This window comes from Brachionichthys hirsutus, chromosome 20, assembly GCF_040956055.1.
Source record: "Brachionichthys hirsutus isolate HB-005 chromosome 20, CSIRO-AGI_Bhir_v1, whole genome shotgun sequence".
In the NCBI taxonomy this organism is placed as follows: Eukaryota; Metazoa; Chordata; class Actinopteri; order Lophiiformes; family Brachionichthyidae; genus Brachionichthys; species Brachionichthys hirsutus.
In genome coordinates, this window is record NC_090916.1 from 355134 (window position 1) to 377801 (window position 22668).

Genomic DNA, 22668 nt, shown 5'->3' on the forward strand with positions numbered 1-22668 from the left:
TCCACTGGCTGTAATGTTACCAAACATTTCAAAGTGATCCAGAATCCAGGATCTCTTCTGGATCAGCACCAGAATGTTAGAATCTGTTCCTGGTCTGATTCCCAACGTCTCCAGAAAATGTCCTCAAGCTCCGCCCTGCCCTTTTCGAGTTATCTTGCTCGCGGTCAGACCGACAGACCGACGCAGGTGAAAACATCGCCCCCCGGTGGAGGCGACGACACGCCGCCGGATAACCCGGAGCTGGACTCACTTTCTCTGGATCAGCAGGGCGATCTCCGTCTGCACCTTCAGGTATTCCTGGGCCATCTTGCAGTGCTGCTCAAACACGGCCATGGACTCTTTGGAGTTGGGGGCAGGGGGCGAGAGGCTGCTCGCGTTCAAAGGGACCACAATGCAGTTGTAACACGAGTCCTCCTGATTGGTCACTGCAGCAGCGGCTATGAGACACTGTATGACGGCTCACCTGCAGCTGGTGATCCAGGGTGAGATACGCCATGGGAATGGAGTTATCTGAGCCGTTGGTGTCTGAGGACACAGAAGAAAGAACACGTATCGTTCACGAGCGTTTCCCCCGACCCCCCCGACCCCCCCGACCCAAAGCCCGGGCCAGGTCTAGACCCTGCAGGTGATTCTGGATGGACTCCCAACATCTGCTTATTAATCGTTCCTGATGAAACCGCGCTGCGTGCCGCGTGTTCTCCTCCCCTGTACTGTAAAGAGTAGAAAGGTTGTCATGACAACCTGTGGAGTCATCAGGAGAGAAGTAACCTCTGCTGCTCGTCTTATCGGGGCGGCATCATCCTCACGCTCGGACTGGAGGACCGGCTGCTGCTCCTGCTCCCCTGCCAGAGGAACAAACACAGGCCTGAATGAGACCGCAGGAAACCCAGAGCAGGACGTTTCCACCGACAGGCCCCAGAACCAGAAAGGGACCAAAACAAACCCCTCCCACAGGCGGCACAGAACCACCGCCCTATTCCAGGATGAACTGGGAGTGAGATGAGATGTTTGGGACAACGGGAAAGCCGCCTTTATTGAATTTAATTTAAGGACGCGTCCACTCTCACGCCGTCTCTTTATTGAGGCGAGTCGCATTCAATGACATTCTCACACCTCAGGAATGTGCATCAGTCAGACAGGCAGCTGGCCACCAGGGGGAGGAGAGGAACGTTGAAAGCAGAAGAAAACACTTTAACGGGCATTAGAACCCCCCCCGTCCCCGTCCCGGCGGACCGTGTCCTACCTGGCTGGACTCGGTGCCGATGCCTGGGAGGTCCTGCACAGACCGCCGTCTCTGAGGCTCGCATGAGGCTGAGGACAGGATGAGACGCAGGTGATTGCCGGGTCTGCAGCAACGTTCCCTAACAAAGTCCATTCCACCGGAGTTTCCCAGCATCGTAGCTCCGTTCCACACGGAATCCTGGTTCCGCCCTTTCCTCACGCAAGCCAAGCACAGACACCAGGAAGCCACAGGGATTCTTTGGACCTCGTCTGTCACTCTGTATTCCTTCTCTGGTGCACATTGTGGACGTCTGTCGTACAGCATGTACTCCGCATGCTACCTGTGCTGGAGCAGCGTTCCTGTGGGGTCAGACTCCATGAGCTTCCCTTAGGTCACTGACCTTCCCTCCTTGGAACACAAACTACTCCTGACCGGGAACCAACGAGCCCTGCAGGGAAACGCCCTCTAGGCCCAAAATGGCTTCCCTTTTGCGACTGAGGTTTCTGTTGGAAACAGAAGCTCTGCATGTAAATCTCACCGGTGACATCTACTGGCAGAATCTACAGGAGGCCTGAGATCAGTGTTCTGGATGCTCATTGGGTGGGACGAATCGCATTCAGCCGAGCTCTAAATCTAACAAGGAGCGCAGGCGTGGAAGGAACGCTCGTGTTAACGTGCGTTAACGTGCGTCCGAGCCCTCGGTCCGACCCATCGGTCCGAGCCCTCGGTCCGACCCATCGGTCCGACCCATCGGTCCGAGCCATCGGTCCGAGCCATCGGTCCGACCCATCGGTCCGAGCCCTCGGTCCGACCCATCGGTCCGAGCCCTCGGTCCGAGCCCTCGGTCCGAGCCCTCGGTCCGACCCATCGGTCCGAGCCCTCGGTCCGAGCCCTCGGTCCGACCCATCGGTTACTCGCTGGAGCGCGTCTGCTGACTCGCCACCCTTTCATGGCGTCTTCTGCCGTCTGTAAAGGTTTACCACTTTAAGCTGAAAGCTGCTCACTGAGGGACGTTCATGTCGGGTAACAGAGCCTGCCGTCCGTGTGTGCGCACGCAGAAACGTGCCCGACCTTTAATGGAAGTCACTAGCTGACCTCTAGCCCGACATGGAGGTGGAGCCATTCCTTTCGTAAGAATAGCTCTGATCATTGTGAAAGAAATGAGTAAAAACGACTCTTCAAAGTTAAAAGGACGTAAAGAGAGGGAAAGGTATTCATGCTTTCTGGATGAAGGACAAGGACAAGCACAAACACAAAACACACGTGTGCTGGTTTACTCCCGTTGCTGCAGCCAAGCCAGAGAAGACGGGGGGGGGGGGGGGTCAGGAGTTAGGAAGAGGAACCGATCGGGTCAGGAGACGGCTAAAAAGGTGCCGTTATCGTTAGCATGTTCTACCGGCCGACACACACGCAGCCCTGATGTGTGTTACTCCAAGTATGAATGAACCTTCTGCGGTTGGAATCACATGGAGTTACACACAGGAGGGGGGGCCACGCCACAGGAGGGGGGGCCACGCCACAGGAGGGGAGGCCACGCCACAGGAGGGGGGGCCACGCCACAGCCCAGGCACCAGAATGTCCAGCAGTACCTGAGACGACGATCTTGGGGACATCCAGAATGGTGCCGTACGATGCAGTTTTACGGTGGCCTCGTTTATACTGGGGGGTCGCTGCAAAAACACACACACACACACACCACACACACACACACACACAGCTGCAAACATGACAAGCATGCAGATGCAGGCTGGGAAAGCCGCAGCTAGACAGAAATGTGGGCCGCACACATGCAGAGCAAACGGTCTACGTGCACGGACAGCATGCTGCGCAAGCAGGAGCCGCTCAGCCGGGACGCTCGCTGTCAGAGTCCCAGAGAGGGACACGGAGGGGCGCCGGGTTCACGAGAACACCCCCTCCTTCGTAAATAAGTCTTTCCGGGTCGACTTCACGAGCTCCTCCCTGCTCCGCTTCGTGCTGCAGCGTCTGCCGTTACCTGCAGGTGCAAAAGGCATCCTGGGCTCCGGCTCGGACAGGTCGGCGCTCATTCTCTTGCTGTCGGATGACGTCAGGCACTGGATTCGTGCAGGCAGACTCTCAACGCTGCCCCCCCTGGACAGCGGTAGAGCCCTCAACGGGTCTCCCTTTAAGAAAACGGACAGGAGCTCCATCGCCATCCGCCATTAAAGACACGACTGCAACGCCCCGGAGAGCCGGCTTACTTTGGCTCTGAGGTGTGGCGGGAACGGGGGCGTCGTTTTGATGGTGTCGCTGCTTCCTTGGGAGTCGCTGCGCTCCGCGTTGACGCCGCTTTGGTTGCTCGTGGCCGTGTGCTCCGCGTAGGAACCTGCTGCTCCCAGGAACACAGGACCGCCGGCGCGACCCCGAGTCAAACATTAACCACGCTCGCACTGGAACGCACCCAACCAACAATATGCAGGAGTACCAGAGCCGTAGATGTTAACAGAGACGGGCCGATTCCCTCTGGGTAGGACACAAGTACAGTGAAGTACAGGCTCCCAGTACTTGATTGCATTTTTGAAAGGCCTGAAAGCAACACGCCATTGCATCGCTCAACCTGCCCGAGCCACAGAAGGAACGCAGGAAGGAGCAGCCTTAGGTTTTTGTGGTAGTACTCACCACAGTAACTGTGTACTGTAATGTTTGCAGGATACTGCACCAGTACTACTACGCTCTCACGTGAAGGTCCTGCACTACTTTGAGGCGCTGAACGATGGACATTGAAGGCGAGTCTCGTACCAGAACTGGCTGCAGAGTTGCTCTGTCCCTCATCTGAATACTGGTACGGGTACTGCAGGGGTTCTTCAGAACCTGGGAAGTACTGCAAAAAGAAGAAGGGAAGGTCAGCAATGGTGCATTAAACAAATATAAATACACGTCTACGATCCTAAGTCTGTCTGAGCATGATATCATGTGTTCACCTCAGGCTTTGTGTTGTGGAACAAACAGCCGGACCACTTAAAGACGAGGCCGTCCTCAAACGGACCGGCTTGTTTCAGGAAAGCAAATCAAGTCCAGGATATCACGAACCTGAGTTCTGCATTAACTCAAAGCTGAACTCCCATTAGAGGAGACATATTATACACGCTGTCCACAAGCTAACGCAGTACTCAGACAGTTCTATGAAATATCCGAGCAGGTCTTTGGTCTGAACAGGAAACGGATGCTGCAGGACAGCGTCCCTCATTTCTGTCTCCAACAGATGCTGCAGGACAGCGTCCCTCATTTCTGTCTCAGACAGATGCTGCAGGACAGCGTCCCTCATTTCTGTCTCAGACAGATGCTGCAGGACAGCGTCCCTCATTTCTGTCTCAGACAGATGCTGCAGGACAGCGTCCCTCATTTCTGTCTCAGACAGATGCTGCAGGACAGCGTCCCTCATTTCTGTCTCAAACAGATGCTGCAGGACAGCGTCCCTCATTTCTGTCTCAAACAGATGCTGCAGGACAGCGTCCCTCATTTCTGTCTCAAACAGACGCTGCAGGACAGCGTCCCTCATTTCTGTCTCAGACAGATGCTGCAGGACAGCGTCCCTCATTTCTGTCTCAGACAGATGCTGCAGGACAGCGTCCCTCATTTCTGTCTCAGACAGATGCTGCAGGACAGCGTCCCTCATTTCTGTCTCAAACAGATGCTGCAGGACAGCGTCCCTCATTTCTGTCTCAAACAGATGCTGCAGGACAGCGTCCCTCATTTCTGTCTCAAACAGATGCTGCAGGACAGCGTCCCTCATTTCTGTCTCCAACAGCTCCGTCAGAAAAGCCTCTGAAAGTGAAATCGAAACTAAGCTCATTGCAATGAATGTGCATGCACGTGCACGCACGTCTTGTGCACGTTTTCCTGCTGTGGCGTCACAGTAAGTTCGATTTCTTCCAGACGTTTCAGGAGGCGATCACAGACCTACCAAACTCGGCTGGATGGTTTGCTTTGCCGTTTTTGGGTTGATGAGGACCCAGAAACAGCAGAATCGTGCAGAAACATGGGAAAGTGAGTTGTTTATAATACGGGACCTTTAGTTTTGTAGTTTTTTTTCTTGTTTCAGTCTTTCAATTTGGTACGTGAACTTTGATTTTCTTTCTACGTCATTTGATCTATTGTCGTCATACAATGTTTGTTCTGTAAGAACTACGTCTTTCCTTTGATGTTCGGGGTGAACTGTCCCTTCAAAGAGAATCGTCCATATGCAGGACAGTTGGACGACGCAGCATCGTCCTCAGATAGCTGCAAGTCAGAAAACCTGGATGCCAAGTGTCTGCGTGGAGCGTCCAGTTCATGAACTTGACTTGTCGAGAATTATCTGGTGGTTCTGTTTGACTGCTCGACCGTTCGCTGACTCACTGGTGGACATTGTGATTACCTTCATTAGATGAGTCATGATCTTTACGATCTCTTCCATAGAAGGCCGTTGAGAAGGGTCTTTAGACCAGCAGCGAGCCATCAGGCTCTCAATGGGTTTGGGCAGGTTTTTGATTAGCAGCGGCCTGGTACCTTAGCGCGGGGAAAAATAAAGAGACGTATCAACGAGCGCCGACAAGGACATGAACGCCATCAGCCGCGTCCACACGTCCACACGTCTACACGTCCCACACGTCCACACGTCCACACGTCTACACGTCCACATGTCTACACGTCCACACGTCCACACGTCCACACGTCCCACACGTCCACACGTCTACACGTCTACACGTCTACACGTCCCACACGTCTACACGTCCACATGTCCACACGTCTACACGTCCACACGTCTACACGTCCACACGTCTACACGTCCCACACGTCCCACACGTCCCACACGTCCCACACGTCCCACACGTCCCACACGTCCACACGTCCCACACGTCCACACGTCCACACGTCCCACACGTCCACACGTCCCACACGTCCACACGTCCCACACGTCCCACACGTCCCACACGTCCCACACGTCCCACACGTCCCACACGTCCCACACGTCCCACACGTCCACACGTCCCACACGTCCACACGTCTACACGTCCACACGTCCACACGTCCACACGTCCACACGTCCCACACGTCCCACACGTCCCACACGTCCACACGTCCCACACGTCCCACACGTCCCACACGTCCCACACGTCCACACGTCCACACGCTCCTCACCGTTGTGCACAGCCCACATAATGCGGAAGGCCGGTCCTCCGATCTCATCAAAGGGCTTCCTGCGAGTGATCACCTCCCAGAGGATGATGCCCCAGCTGAACACGTCGCACTTCTCGCTGTAGTTGCTGCCTGTGTGTGCAGAGGGACAGAGGGACAGAGGGACACGCGGCAACACCCAATTCCTTTAATAACAGGGAGATAAGCAGTCTGACATGGCTGACTGACTACGGCCATTCTCCGAGGCACATTTGAGGAGGTTCCTGTGAAAGCACTACGTCTTCACCCCCCCCCCCCCCCCCCCCTGATGTAAATGAGCTGTTGTGAGTTCACCAAGAGGGCAAACACACGCTGCTTAACTGCAGCGGACTCTTGTGAGATAACGGCTGGGGCTCGACACGTCTCAACACGTCTCAACACGTCTCATTACGTCTCAACACGTCTCAACACGTCTCAACACGTCTCATTACGTCTCATTACGTCTCAACACGTCTCAACACGTCTCAACACGTCTCATTACGTCTCATTACGTCTCAACACGTCTCAACACGTCTCAACACGTCTCAACACGTCTCAACACGTCTCAACACCTCTCATTACGTCTCATTACGTCTCAACACGTCTCAACACGTCTCAACACGTCTCATTACGTCTCAACACGTCTCAACACGTCTCAACACGTCTCAACACGTCTCATTACGTCTCATTACGTCTCAACACGTCTCAACACGTCTCGTCATGCAGAGACGCATCGAGGCTGAGTGAGAACGCAAATTCTACACGGTCATCTCTCAGGGGAAATAAAGCCGCCTGCGTCACTCCATTCATCTTCCCACAATGCTCGGGGGGCTAGGAACCGTGAACCGCCGTGAAGCAGGAGCTGGTGATGGGGAGCCGAGCCCCGATGCTTCCTCACTGGGAGCAATGCGACGCCATTAACGTTTATCTGTGCTCTTCAGCTTAACCCTTTAAAGGACGCTATATTAGTCACTCGCCCCATAAAGGGTTAAAAGCCCACGGTTGGACCGCCATCATACTCGCCTTCAAACACCTCCGGAGCCATCCACGCTGCACTCCCCTTGTTATTGGTCATGTGGGTCTGAATGTCGCACGCCGTCCCGAAGTCGCAGATCTTCAGCACCGTGCCCCCCGCCACGAGGAGCAGACTGAAACAAAGCCCAGGAGGGAGCGGGGACGCGTGAGACGGACGGACGGACGGACGGCGCCCGGAGCCCAAGCGTATGAGAAACCAGGCTAACAGTACGTCACGTTTGTTCTTCAGTAAATACAGATCCCGTTACTCACAATATAATGCAGGATTCCTTTCTTAACTTGGGACCCTTTGATGTCACACAGAGGAGAAGTAATCCCTGCATAATAGCTCCTAATGGTTCCAGCCCCGCTAGAAGGAACGGGACATCCCGCCTCACCTCTAGCACCCAGTCGGCTCACTTTGAGGCTATGGGCGAGGCACCAAAAGGCAGTAACTAGAGCAGCTAAATGTGCCGAGTTTCATCGGTAATGATCCGAAGACGTTTATAACAAGGAATTTAACAGCCTCGTTTCCAGGTTAAAGCTACCGCGATACGAAATTAGGCATCACGGCATCTTTAACAATTAAACCTGAGAGTCGGTGCCCACCTGATGACCCCCCCCCTCACACCCGCCATGAATAAAAGGCCCGGCTTTACTCTCAGGTTAGAAGGGAGGCCGCTCCAATTCTGACCGCATCAAAGCATTAAATATAATAATGGAACCAGTTTTACTATTTTACTCTTCTGCCGCTAACACGAGTGCACAAGTGACCACAATTATTCAGACGGAATAACGGTGCACGTAAAGGGGTCCGAACACAAACGGCATTACCCGGTGCATTAATCTATGCTCCGGACCCAGAACACTGGACAGCCTGACCACATTCAAGGTTAAAAACAGAAGGAAGAGGAGACCACAGAGTGCGAGGTGAGGCGGAGCATACTTGGGTGGCTTGAGGTCCCTGTGAATGAGAGCCTTGGGTTTCATGCCATGGAGATAGGCCACGCCCTGGGAACACTGAAAACACCAGCTCATGGCATGGGAGGCAGTGTAATAGGGAAGGGGCTCCGCACCATGCAGAACTGGAGACAAGAGAGCACGAGCACAGTCACAACGACCAGCAGAGCCCCACATCAAAGCGGAGCCGCATCAAAGCGCAGCCGCATCAAAGCGCAGCATCATCCCGGAGCTCACAGGAGTCGATGCTCGGAACTCTGGGACTTCGGCAACAACTACAAAATGTCAGTCTGAACCTCTCGGGTGCGAAAAATGATTCAACCACGAATGTTTTGAGGAACACGGAGGAACGCGGAAATGCTCGTTCGCAGTACGCAGCAATGAGTAGTATTCTGAGCTCACTGCCGAGCTGTACTTCTCTTTGATGACTCATCTTAGTATTGCTCCTTGTACTTGCTGCTTGTTCTATCGCAGTATTACCCACATTCCTTTGTTCATTTAATGTCGAGACAAACAAGTGTGCCGATGTGCAGCGACTGAACGGTATCGGACCTGGACCAGCGAACGGGGCTGCTTCACATACGTGTGCACGTTCTGTGTTCATTTCACTGCTAGCCAAACGCGGCATCGGTAACGCAACAGCATGCAGACTGACCGTTATACAACGAGCCGCCTTCGGCATATTCCATGACAAGGCAGACCTGCGTGGGAAAGAAAAGCAAAAGCAACACAAACAGCTCACAGACCGGGACTTTAGAGCCGGAACATCCGTGGATACGTCGTGAACGATAACACTCCAGTGAACTTACAGGACTATGGCAAGAGCCGTACAACTTCACAATGTTGGGATGATTCACCCGCGAAAGCTGCCGCAGCTGTAAAGCACGGGGAGACGCGGCAGTTCAACTCTGACCTCCTACGATCATCAAGACCGGCCTGAGGTGAGACCCATTCGACCGGCGATTGAAAGTATCAAGTAGAAGGACAAACACGACACCTCAACAATAAAGGCCTTCCGCTCCGACTCGCTCTCAATGGTCTTGATAGCGACATCGTTGCCTTTCCATTTGGCCTTGCAAACAACCCCGAACGCTCCTCTCCCCACCACCTAAAGCGAGCACAAACACGACTTTATTGGTTTAGACCTCCAAAAACACGCAGAGCACCGCCGGAGCAAAACGACGCGCGCCCACCTCCTCCACCTCAATGTCGTCATAGTTGATTTCTTCAAACGGATACCCAGGCGGCGTCTCCAGTGCGTCGGCGGGCGGTAACGCCAGAGACATCACTGGCTGGCGTCAGCTAGGAAGCTACTGCAGAGAAGAGACAAAAGGAGAAAGCAGGCACGCTTCAAACAGCGCCATTGCGTGAACCTCACGACAATGGAGATCCTGCGCGGGCTGCCGAGCTCGACTCAGCGGCTTATCGTGATCTCTCTGTCGCCTACTTTCTATGGTACAGCCCAGCAACTGGCTAGCCACGTCCCCGAGCAAGCGGAGCTAGCTGCAGCTAGCTCTACAACTTCCATGTGCAAGTAGGGGTGCTTAAAGTGAGCCTCGAGCAGAGGCAGGTCCGCGTTACATCCGCGTTACATCCGCGTTACATCCGCGTTACTTCACACAACAATAAGCCACCCTTGCCTAAAGTATAAACAAGCTGCTTCAGGCCTAGCTGTTAGCCAGCCTGCTAGTGCTAGCTCCGAGGACTGATTAGCTTCCACAAACCAACCCGTCGCAGTTGACTTGTCGCCGGCTGCCTGAGCATGAGGATGTGTTCTACTGCTCGGGCACAGGGAACCGAGAAATAACGTCCATTTTCATAAAAAGCCGTTCCATAGCCACCGGAGAGCCAAACAGAACTTTTTTCACAACTCGTCCAGCTGGCCTGATTGGAGTGTATTTTTATTCTGCGCAGGCGCAGCTCCACCCGGAAGTGGGTGCGTCCTTAAATGGAGTCCCCGGTACACAAACCTTCACAAGTGGACGAGCTCACGATAATGTTGAAATTCTATGGAGAAGGGCTACATTTAAACCTGTTGGGTGTATTCAGACTAATATAATATAAAATCGATAATTTTGTGTGAAACGTTACAGATTATTGCGGGCCTGGCTGCAGACATAGTTTTACGGACAACACAGACACTTAAAGGAGCAGTTCACCCCCCAAAACATTTTCTAAATCATTACATTATGTATTACGTAGACACTCTGCTGCAAAATAATAATGCAGCATTCAAATTGCTATTATTATTTTCTAATATTCTTGATCAGGTAGACAAAATGAATGTAATTTCAAGATTCAAGATTCTTTATTGTCATTATGCAAACATAATAAAATCGTGTGAAGGCCCACGGCTTAAGGCACTCATAGGAACATAAACGAAAACCAAAATCTCTCTTAAGCAACAATATATATACACAGAGAGAATGATAATCAGCAAACAATAGTGCAAATGACATTTGTGAGGAGGGGTATTAAACACAGCACTTGATGAATGCTAATTGCATGCCACACCCATGGGGAGTAATAAGGCAAGACCCCAGTGGAGGCTTTCCAAACCTAAAGGCAAGCACAACTCCTACTAATGAGCATGGACTAATTTGTTGTGATATTGAACAGAGGGCTGTTAATAGCAGGAGACATCCCTCTCCCCTGAAATAATTATTCAAATCACTCATTTCAAAGGTTATTTAAAACGTGTTCACCAGGCAGTTTGTCTGGGACTACCTGCATCCACATGTTTTGTGGTCAACTGGAAGTTGCATGTTTATTTTCTCCCTCAGGTAAAGAATCAAACCCTGGGAGGTCCTCTCCTTCCGGTCAGCTGTTTTTCAGAGGCGGTGTCCCAGCAGGCACCTTCATCCCACAATGTAATGGAAATGATGCTGTGGAAAGTAGCAGAAGGTAATATGGCCGAAGGGCTGGTAAAATGCTTGAAACACACTTGTGTTGAGTTCTTTATTTTAGCAGGGGGGGGGGCTGCGTCACGGAAAATCACAAACAAAAGGGGAGCAACAAACGGCGGACAAAGCACATCAGCGGCATCTTTAAACCAGAGACGTTGCATCTTCCTGAGATAAAAAACAATTCATATATTGGTAACGTTAAATTGCCCGTAGGTGTGAATGATTGCCTGTCTGTGTGTGGCCCTGCCATGAACTGGCGGCTTGTCCAGGGTGTACCCCGGATAGACATAACTAGAAAGACAATCAGAGACTGCAGGCTCCGCCTCCAATAGACGATTGGATCTTGTGAGACAGTAAACAGGGCTTCCGGATCAGAGGGGCCAAACCTGCTCTAGCTTGCTGCTCCGGAACGTACTACAAGACTCCTTCTGGACTCTTTTTCCCATCATGCCATTCGTGTCCCTCCCTCTTAAAGTGGCAGTTTACAGCACAGGCACAATTCCAGATGTAAAAATAATTCTAGAATCTGGATCCAAATCCGGATCAAAGCCATTCTCGGGGAGGACCGAGCCACAGACAGAACCTTGCTTGTGTAAAAATGTCAAGTCGATTGGGTTACTAGTTTTTGAGTTATGCGCTCGGACAGACAAACAAACAGACAGACAGACAGACAGACAAACAAACAAGCGCACCCAATTGCAACACCCTCGCCTCCTCTTCGGCGAGGGTAATGAGCTTTGTGACACAAAGGTAAGGACGTGTGAACAGGAAACCCTCCACGGATCAGAGCATCATCTCATTCAGCTCCTGAATTGAGACACAGACGGTCTGTTGTCTGTTGATGTACTTAATAGTCGATGTCTGATCCAGAATGACATGATAATAACTCAAGGCCACAGATCCCAGGAGAACTTCAAGGGATGGCTTTGAGGAAAATGTGATGGTTTGCACAACCTTACTATGAATTCTGTTATAGGCCGTTTTATCTCACTTTAAATGTGACTTTAAGTTGCTTAAAATGTGTACAAAAAACTAAATGTGTAACCCCCCGGTTACTAGTTAGTTAGCGCTGTCGCTTCCTACCTCTTGTTAACCTGTACTGATCCACTCAGAGGACTCCGCGTTGCGTTGCCATGGCCACAGGGTGCTGCTGCTGCACTTCCCACTGCGCCCCCGTCCTTCCTGCTGATGCACGACGCTGCATGGACGTTTCTCACAATTACAACGAATGGATTTATTTTCTTATGTCAGCATCAGCGCTCTCTGTTTCCGCACTAAGCCGTGTGATTGATGACGAGTCGCTCGTGCAGCTGATCAACATTTATCTTGGCTTCATGGCTTTTAGTGCTCCAGGTTGGCAGCATGGATATCGCTGTCCCCGATAAAGTGCATGTTGTTTAATTAGAGTGAAGCGATACCAGTAAGCACTGCGGACCCCTGCAAAGACTTTTTCTAAATCATTTTAACTTTACCCAAAAGACAAATTCAGTTATGCGGAATTCTTTTGACAGATAAAACTCATCACTAGAACAATAGGCTCATAGGCTAATTAGTGTTAGTCAGAGAATACCCAGTGGAGTCCCAGTGGGAGTCAAAGAGCACCCCTGGAAGAGCATCCTACAAAGAGCTCTGTAAGAACGGCAGCAGCGGGACTGTCCCGGCCGAGGCCGAGTCAAAGCCCAGGTAGAAATGAAGGCTTGATTTGTTGCCTCAGACGTCCCTTCCCTCCCGCTGAGCTGGAGACAAAGCAGCTCCAGCGCGACGCGACGGGTGGCGCCTGAACAGGCCGACTGCTTGGCAACCAGCTGAGAATGACCTTTCTGTTTTGTTCCAGCAACACTCAGACGCTTCAGCCTTGATAAGTGGCGGAGACGGTAGAGCACGGCGCCCCACGCCCACCCGTACCCACCTGAACGCTGGCGTGACACACCTCCCCATGTTGCTCCTGTGGGATGATTTATTCACTGAGGCTCACGGGAAGGGAGAGGCTGCCCTTTGCATTTGAGACACTAATGCCATCTTTTGGGTGACTTTTAGTGCTCGAGTTGGAATAAAACACCGGCATGGTGGATTTCCCTTAAGCAGCAAAGGTGTTCATTATATTAGCTCAAATTTAATGAGGTGAAAATATTGTTCTCTGTGGTCCTTTCATTACTGTCTACTATGGAATTTGCCTTTATTAAAAAAGATGCTGTTTTTTGATGTTACAGGTGGAAGAGAAACATTTCATGTTATAGTTAAATGCCGAAGCCTTTTGACACCAAATGAGGAAGAGATTTATCTGCCTTATGCGGTTTATTATTTTACTGATGAAGGTTTAGTTTTTTGTTTATTTATTACATGATGAGATGGCAAATATTATAGCACACCAATAAATGTGACACAACAATGCCAAAAGCCAACTTACATAGAAAGACAACATCAAAAAGTTAATTGAAAAATCTACCATTAAAACTTAAGTCCAACAGAAAACAGGAATTCAATATCAAAGAGCATAAACAGATAGTAAAGGAAAAAGAATCAAGGGAAAGCGAAACCCTGCAGCTCCTCCTGTGTTCAGATCCAGCCTGCAGAACGCATCGCCAGCAGCCCGAAGTCGGTTCAGCTCGCGGCCTTTCTCTGCTCCTGATTTCATGAATACGTCCCGGTCCCACGAGCGTCAAAGGAAAGACGGGAAAATAATGATGATTTATAGAACGAAGCCGTTAACTATAGCAAGCAGCTCCTGTGAAGCAGAAGAGGAGGCTGCTGAGGCGAGGAGGAGCCTGAAGGAGGAGGAGGAGCTGTCTGTGGCCATGCAGGGAGGTTTTCAATTTGCCCTTATGAATTAAATTTGATTCTAACAGTAATGGAAAATAAGCACAGCCTTTCCACCGAACCGTCTGGGGAGACGCAATGCATTCTGGGGCAGCTGATTGTAGTAATACCACGTACATGAAAGTCCCACCATCATGCATGATCACCGTGAAATAGCTAACTAAATAACAAACATAATGGGGTGTGTTTAAAGGAGACATATTATACACCTTTTCCACAAGTTAACGCAGTACTCAGGCAGTTCTATGAAATATCTGAGCCAGTCTTTGGTCCAAACAGGAAACAGATGCTGCAGGACAGCGTCCCTCATTTCTGTCTCAAACAGATGCTGCAGGACAGCGTCCCTCATTTCTGTCTCAAACAGATGCTGCAGGACAGCGTCCCTCATTTCTGTCTCAGACAGATGCTGCAGGACAGCGTCCCTCATTTCTGTCTCAAACAGATGCTGCAGGACAGCGTCCCTCATTTCTGTCTCAGACAGATGCTGCAGGACAGCGTCCCTCATTTCTGTCTCAAACAGATGCTGCAGGACAGCGTCCCTCATTTCTGTCTCAAACAGATGCTGCAGGACAGCGTCCCTCTTTTCTGTCTCAAACAGATGCTGCAGGACAGCGTCCCTCATTTCTGTCTCAAACAGATGCTGCAGGACAGCGTCCCTCATTTCTGTCTCAAACAGATGCTGCAGGACAGCGTCCCTCATTTCTGTCTCAAACAGATGCTGCAGGACAGCGTCCCTCGTTTCTGTCTCAAACAGATGCTGCAGGACAGCGTCCCTCATTTCTGTCTCAAACAGATGCTGCAGGACAGCGTCCCTCATGTCTGTCTCAAACAGATGCTGCAGGACAGCGTCCCTCATTTCTGTCTCTAACAGATGCTGCAGGACAGCGTCCCTCATGTCTGTCTCAAACAGATGCTGCAGGACAGCGTCCCTCATGTCTGTCTCAAACAGATGCTGCAGGACAGCGTCCCTCATGTCTGTCTCAAACAGATGCTGCAGGACAGCGTCCCTCATTTCTGTCTCAAGCAGCTCCGTCAGAAATTCTCCAAACCCGGAAGCATAACTACGTTCAGATTTGGTTGTTGTGTTCTCTGTGGCATCTGCGTCGCCATGCCGACAAAGTCTGGATGGAGGAGCTGATCGCTGCTAACAGATCACTGCCATACTAATCAATGAGCTCGGTGCTGCAGCCACTTCGCGTCACACCCAGAATGCCTTGTGACGTAAACAACATTGGCGGCCCCCAAACAAAACAGATTTGATATCTTATAAGAAATAATTGTATATTTTTGTCTATGTATTTACGTAGTAGAGTAGTCTCTATGGGCCCACCACCCTGACCGGTCTGTCTGAAAACCTGGTTCGGCTCATGCAGCCTGTGACATCACCCAGAAGAATTTCTGCTTGACAGTTTTCACTAGACTGACTCTGTCGCAGGGATCCGGATCAATCTCGTCTCGGCTGGCCGTGTTAAATGTTTAAAGAAAGGATTTGTCTGGTTTGCAGACTTTACACAAACATCATACGCCGCGTTAGTCCTGGCACCTCGGCCATCCAGTCAAGCGTCTGCAGCCGTGAGACAGACAGAGGCCTTTGCCCAGGAAGCAGCAGGTGCAGCAGCAGGTGCAGCAGCAGGTGCAGCAGTCGGTGCAGCAGCAGGTGCAGCAGTCGGTGCAGCAGCAGGTGCAGCAGCAGGTGCAGCAGCATCAAGCGCCTGAGGAGTGGGATAAGCTAATGTCTGCACCCTTGAGCAGGTGGAACACAGAGGAGCCGTCTCAAGAGGAGGGGTCAGACAGGGATCAAGGGCATTCTTCTTTTTATGATTATCCCCCTGGACTCTGCAGGGCTGCTTTTAGAGGTGATACGAAGCAGCAAGACAAAGTGGACAGTTCTGGTGCTGCCGTTTCTAGACTCAGCAGCACCAGAAGAAAGCATTGCAGTTGGAAGAACTAATTCCTCTTGGGCAGCATTGGGTCAGGGATTTGGGGGGGGTTAGACACATCTGTCTGCCTGACCACAGACCTTCCCCTCCAGCACCCGTCCAACACCGGGGAGCGATCATGTGACGGGCATCGTGGGTGTGACTTTGATTCCTGAGATGGGATTACGGTGCAGAGAGAGACGCACTCGTTTTCCTTGTTCATCCGTCTCTGCTCCAGAGGAAGGCGTCGGCCATAAGTGGGTTTTAATGTTAAAATGATAAATTGTTTTCTGACTCCATTCTGGATCAGATCCAGATGAAATCCCCCCCGCCCCCCCACACACACATGACTGTGTCAAATTCCATAAACATCAGTCAACAATCAACCCAGATATTGAGGAATAAAGTTTGAAACTCCATCGACTGTAACGTTAACAAAAACACAGAATACAGAATTCAGGATCTCTTCTGGAACATCAGATTCCCAACAATTCCTGAACATTTCAGATGAAATGTGGGATTACTGAGGCATCAGCGCTTCCCCAGCGCTGCGGCCCAGCGCTGATCTCCTCGTGGCTCCGGCTGCTGCTTAGTCTGCTCCTACCTTGGCATGGCTGATGAACCGTGACAGTCGATGTCGGAACAGCCAGTCAAAGAAACGGGCCGTAACGAGGACTTTCCTGCTTGAGAGACAGGTGCCATCAGATGCCATCAAAATGCTAATTGGATAGAATTAAGGAATAAACTTAAATCCTGGCAGGAGTCATTGCATTGGAGGAAATCTGTAAGATGAGTTTGATAAAGTACAATACATGAAAATGGAGGAAAAATACAGCAAAACTTTACAGAAATGTAAATGTCTGATTTCCTATTGGGTAATGTCATTGCTCTGAGAAACTTTTCTCTGGCTAACCGGGGGTGAGACCAGCGTCTGAGCATCCCTCACCGTTCAACACCAACTTCTGTTTCACAATGAAAGGCAACAGCCGTCACCTCACCTCTGTCACCATGTGATGAAAACTAACAACATTGAAGCATCATCCAGGTCTTCTTCTTCCTCTTCCTCTTCCTCTTCTATGAGAGGAGCAAGAAGAGGACCTGCTGAGTGACACAGAGTGCATTTCTCTCTTTGGCTGTGCCTGCTGGGAGACAGCGTGGGAGGAAGAGCCGGCAGAGTTGGTGTTCTGGTTTTCATTCTGATTTGTATTCAAATTAGTTTAATATACTACAGGGTGATTCAACAAGAATATGTCAAAAATAATTACGCCTTTATTAAGTTTCAAAGCATTGTAATGGACTGAATCAGAGGCCATTTGATTGAGTGGGTGTGAACGGCAACGCTGTGGCGACGTTCTCCAACGCCATTCAATTATCAAAAAAAGTACGTTTTGTCCTTCTCTACAAATATTTTCACCGGATGCCATTCCCTCTGCGTTGATCCAGGCTTTGGACTGGCTCAAGCGAGATGCTGGCTGTGCTACGCTAGCTCCTGCTAGGCTTGATACCCGCCCGTCTATTCCTTGTAGCTTCACTGTCCCCCCTGGGATCTTCTCATGTACACACATGTACTCTGTTTTACTCCTGCTCACCTTCATCCCTCTCTTTTCTAGAGCAGACCTCCACTTCTCTAGATTCTCCTCTACCTGCAGATCACAATGTCATCTGCAAACATCATATTCAGAGGAGCTTCCTGTCTCACCTCATCCGTTCTGTCCATCAACAAACAAAAAGGGGCTCAGAGCTGATCCCTGGTGCATCCCACCTCTACACTAAACCCCCCTGTTACTCCTACTGCACACTTCACTGCTGTCCTAAATGTCCTGAACTACTCTGACATACTTCTCTGCCACTCCAGACTTCCTCATGCAGTACTACAGTACCTCATGCAGTACCACAGTTCCTCTCTGGGCACCCTGTCATAGTCTTTCTCTGGATCTACAAAGACACGATGCAGCTCCTTCTGACCGTCCCTGTACTTCTCCATTGCTAGCCTCAACACAAACATTGTCTCTGTGGTACTCTTCCTCGGTATAAAGCCATACTGCTCCTCACAAATACTTACTTCTGTCCTTAGTCTAGCCTCAAACACCTTTTCCCATAACTTCATCGTATGACTCATCAGCTTTATCCCCCAATAGTTTCTGTATGTATCCAACTCTGTATCCAACTCTGTGTGTCTCCCTTCTTTTTGAAAATGGGCTCCAGAACACTTCTCCTCCACTCCTCTGGCATCTTCTTCAGGGGAAGTGCTTGTGGAACTAGGAACAGGGTACAGGTGATACTTGTGTAATTTGGACAATGACGTACAGGACAGGGGACATCTGTCCTACTCTCCTAAATATAAACTAAACTCTAACCCTAAACTCTACAAACTATCTCCATACTACATAAACGCTATCCAAACTCTCAACTGAGCGCAACACTCCTTCCATGGACCCGAGCTGTCAAACTGCACGGCACAATCTGAACCACTTCCTGAAGCAATCGCGTGGTACAGCCGGGCAGCGAGGTCATCATTTGTGGCTCCTCCCATAAGCGAAGCAATATGAAGCATGGGCATGGGACAAAGCGATACGCGTTTCCCAGCAGCGCCCCCTTCATTACTCGACGCACGCTTCGAAGCCTCGGCACATCTCGTAACATCACTAGTATATAGTAAAGCTACCGACACTAGAACGCAGTGAAAGGTTGCATGATCTACACTGAACAAAAATAAAAACGCAACACTTGTGTTTTAGCTCCACTTTTTCACGAGTTTAAATCAAACATCTAAGACATTGTCGATGAACTCAAAAGGCCTCTTTATCTAAAATTTGGTTCACAAACGTGTTTAAATCTGTCTTAGTGAGCACGTCTCCTTTGCTGAGATAATCCATCCACCTGACGGGCGTGGCATCTCAAGACGCTGATTAGACAGCATGATTGTTGTACTGATGTCACAATAAAATAAAATAGTATCAAAATGAAATGTCCATATATTTACATTTATTCCGTGTAAAATGTTTGTGTTGCTTTATGTTGCCTTACTGTCTCACAACACAGAGGGGTGAAGAAGGTAAAAGTACAGGGAGCGTTGACGACGGGGATGAGAATCAGGTGTGTCTCGTTTAGGCTTCGCCTCTACCCCCAATCGCCTCACGCACTGTAATCACCGGACGGAAGAGAAAGGGAGGGGAACGGAGGAAACCAAATAATCAATACGAAAATATAGCAAACAAACATAACCATAATTTACGGCTCTGCAGAGTCACATGCACACAAAATAGCAAAGCACCAACGACCATCTGGTCTCACAGCAAAAGGTAGAACCGAATAAATGAACATGATGGGCCTCTGAGGATTGTGTTCGGGTAGAATACCTGTAACAGCAATCAATCTCCACTGACTACAGTCCGGCGCTTCATGTTTAGACTGGATAACCAATCGACCAATTCTGCATCTCAATGTAATTAGAAAATAAGATTTTTCTTAATTTGACAAACTGACTGCAGCATTTGTCTACATTTCTTTTCAACATGTCCCATCGTGGTTTGCACTACGCATGGAATATTCTTCATGGACAAGGTCGAGAGACGGCATTGTGTTGTTTAACCCTTCATCGAATGCCACCCGCAGTGATGACAGTGGTCTACTATGTACATCAGAACTACACACTTTGTACCCATCCTCCATTGTTCCTACTTTAAATGCTCTTTGTAAAATGTGGTGATGGGAAGCATCTCTCCTTGTGTGGTAAACACATTGGGCCATGCCCACTCAGAGGCAAATTTATAGTGACGTTTTACATTAATAAAGGAAATTGAGATTCATAGATGGTGGCCTCAGCAGGCACATCAGCAAACCTGTCAAGCAGCGGTCACACATATAGTATAATATATCCACGCTTCATCCAGAGGAGGCTGCAAGCTCACATGGAAATGGATTATTTTCTAGTTGCTGCAGGAGCTGATAGTCTCTGTGGTCAGCAGCAAACTGCTATTCGTACGTAAAAGCAATAGATCAGCATTTTTATCAGACCTTGTCAACCTTGCCTTGTTTGTCGATGAGTGAAAGAAATCACATGCAAGAGCCCAACATAGAAGCCGCACTTTGAAAGTACCCAGGACGTCGTATTTTACAGATTCCTCCACTGCTCCTGTGTAATTGACCTGTCCGTGACATGGCCCCTCCTGCCCCCCTCCTGCAGGCAGAGGGGTCTCAGACAAAATTTGACCAAAATGGATCAGAATCAAAATACTTTATGGATCTCAGCGGGAAATTCTCTAGATTAATTGCATGATGATGAAAATCCACGCCGACAAGATTTCCATGGCGATTTCTCTGTCACGTTTTTCAAGGATACCAATATTTTACTGAACTACTCTGACATGCAGTACCACAGTTCCTCTCTGGGCACCCTGTCATAGGCTTTCTCTAGATCAGTGGTGTCAAACTCATTTTCTCCAAGGGCCACATTAACGTTATGTTTGCCCTCCAAAGGCCAAATGTAAACCGTAACACAGTAAAAATGTAACTAAATATAATGTAATCTAATGTAAAATAAATGTAACTACTCCTTAACATGCTGTTAAATAACTATTTATTTTTTTATTTAACTCTTTAGTAATTACAATAAAATATTCAGTTTTGATATCACATTTTTTAGAAGGTTGTAACTTAAACATTGTTAGAGATAAAGCCAAACTGTAAATGAGAACAATCATAAGTATGAACCAAAGTTTGTGATGGGAATAAATTAACAGATCTAATAATGTGGAAAAGTTCCATTCAAATGCAATCATCATGCAGGAACAAAGATAATCGATACAAAATCAAAGCAAAACCAAAAAGCCACCATCTTGTCTTGTTATGGACATGCAGAAACCAAAAAAACAACCGAAGTGGGAAAGATAAAGAACATTCCCAGAGTCAATGGAAAAGACGTCACTTTCAGGATCAGCACTGGACAGCTCCATATGTAGCCGGCTACCTATGGAGCTGTCCAGTGCTGATCCTGATCCATATGTAGCCGGCTACCTATGGAGCTGTCCAGTGCTGATCCTGATCCATATGTAGCCGACTACCTATGGAGCTGTCCAGTGCTGATCCTGATCCATATGTAGCCGGCTACCTATGGAGCTGTCCAGTGCTGATCCTGATCCATATGTAGCCGGCTACCTATGGAGCTGTCCAGTGCTGATCCTGATCCATATGTAGCCGGCTACCTATGGAGCTGTCCAGTGCTGATCCTGATCCATATGTAGCCGGCTACCTATGGAGCTGTCCAGTGCTGATCCTGATCCATATGTAGCCGGCTACCTGTGGAGCTGTCCAGTGCTGATCCTGATCCATATGTAGCCGGCTACCTATGGAGCTGTCCAGTGCTGATCCTGATCCATATGTAGCCGGCTACCTATGGAGCTGTCCAGTGCTGATCCTGATCCATATGTAGCCGGCTACCTATGGAGCTGTCCAGTGCTGATCCTGATCCATATGTAGCCGGCTACCTATGGAGCTGTCCAGTGCTGATCCTGATCCATATGTAGCCGGCTACCTATGGAGCTGTCCAGTGCTGATCCTGATCCATATGTAGCCGGCTACCTGTGGAGCTGTCCAGTGCTGATCCTGAAGTTGAACTTCAGTGGACAGCTCCATATGTAGCCAGCTCCATATGGCGCTCAGGATCAGGACTGGACAGCACTGACCCTAACCCTGAATAAACACCTTCAAAAAATTTGTGACACCCACAGCCACAATACTAGAGGAAGCACAAAATACCACACGATTACTCCCTCCTATAAGACAATCATCTTTTTACAATACTGCCTTTCAGGGGGGCAGAAACGGAGATAGTCATCAGGACTCTCCCCGGATCAATTCCCCTCCATTCTTCTCCAACGACGTTGTACATATTATGTGTCTTCTTAATTTGTTGTTATTTTGCATCTGTGGAGTAATTTATTTATATTTTATTGGTATTGTTAAATGTCGATGATTTATGTACGAAGGACTTTCAACGGAAACAAGACCGCAAGGGCTTTTTTGAAATGCTCCTCTTAGACAGGATGTTTGATTGTACTTGTACTGTAATACATACTATTGTTTGACTGTACTTGTACTGCTCTAACAATCTAACTAATACATATATTCATCATCATCATTTACGACCTTGTCCTAAACAATTGTACGGGATGCCTCAATGTTTTTAGGCCTCCTGTTGTATCCTGTCAGCTATTTTGCAGTTCCTGGTCAAAAACAACCTCTCAAGTCAAGCTGCTTTTATGTCCATCCATCCATCCATCCATCCATCCATCTTCCACCGCTTATCCAGGGGCGGGTCATAGAACACCTCCCCAGGGAGGCGTTCAGGAAACATAAGAAATAGATGTTTAATTTGCGTCAAGCTCTCTAAGACAAATAACGTCTTTTTTCAGCTTCCATCAATAGTAATGATGTAAGAATGTTTGTCTTGTATAGGGAAAGGAGGAGAATAATGTATTCAACGCTGCATCTGACAGTATTGCAGTTTGGGGTCTGAAATGTGTATTTAAGCATCAATTAAAGGATAATTCATGGTTGTAATTCATGAGTTTTACAAGGCACGAGTAGAGCAGCTGGGACTTGAAAGACAGAAATAAACATGGGCCTCTTCTCTGAAAGGGGAACGTTCAACATAATTACATCGTGTTTTCACAGG

General features: G+C 49.3%; 1 protein-coding gene across 1 annotated transcript; it reads right to left on the minus strand.

The window, feature by feature from the left end:
* Positions 1–250: 250 nt before the first annotated feature.
* Positions 251–10117, minus strand: map3k7 (mitogen-activated protein kinase kinase kinase 7). Its single transcript, XM_068753406.1, is given in 19 exon segments — positions 251–367; positions 464–525; positions 742–794; positions 796–831; positions 1112–1113; positions 1244–1311; positions 2812–2892; positions 3216–3363; positions 3442–3566; positions 3980–4061; positions 5598–5728; positions 6362–6486; positions 7396–7524; positions 8337–8475; positions 9006–9051; positions 9160–9225; positions 9348–9458; positions 9544–9663; positions 10079–10117. Coding segments are annotated over 18 exon segments (1545 nt in total). The 5' UTR covers positions 9637–9663; positions 10079–10117; the 3' UTR covers positions 251–319.
* Between the last annotated feature and the right edge of the window lie 12551 nt (positions 10118–22668).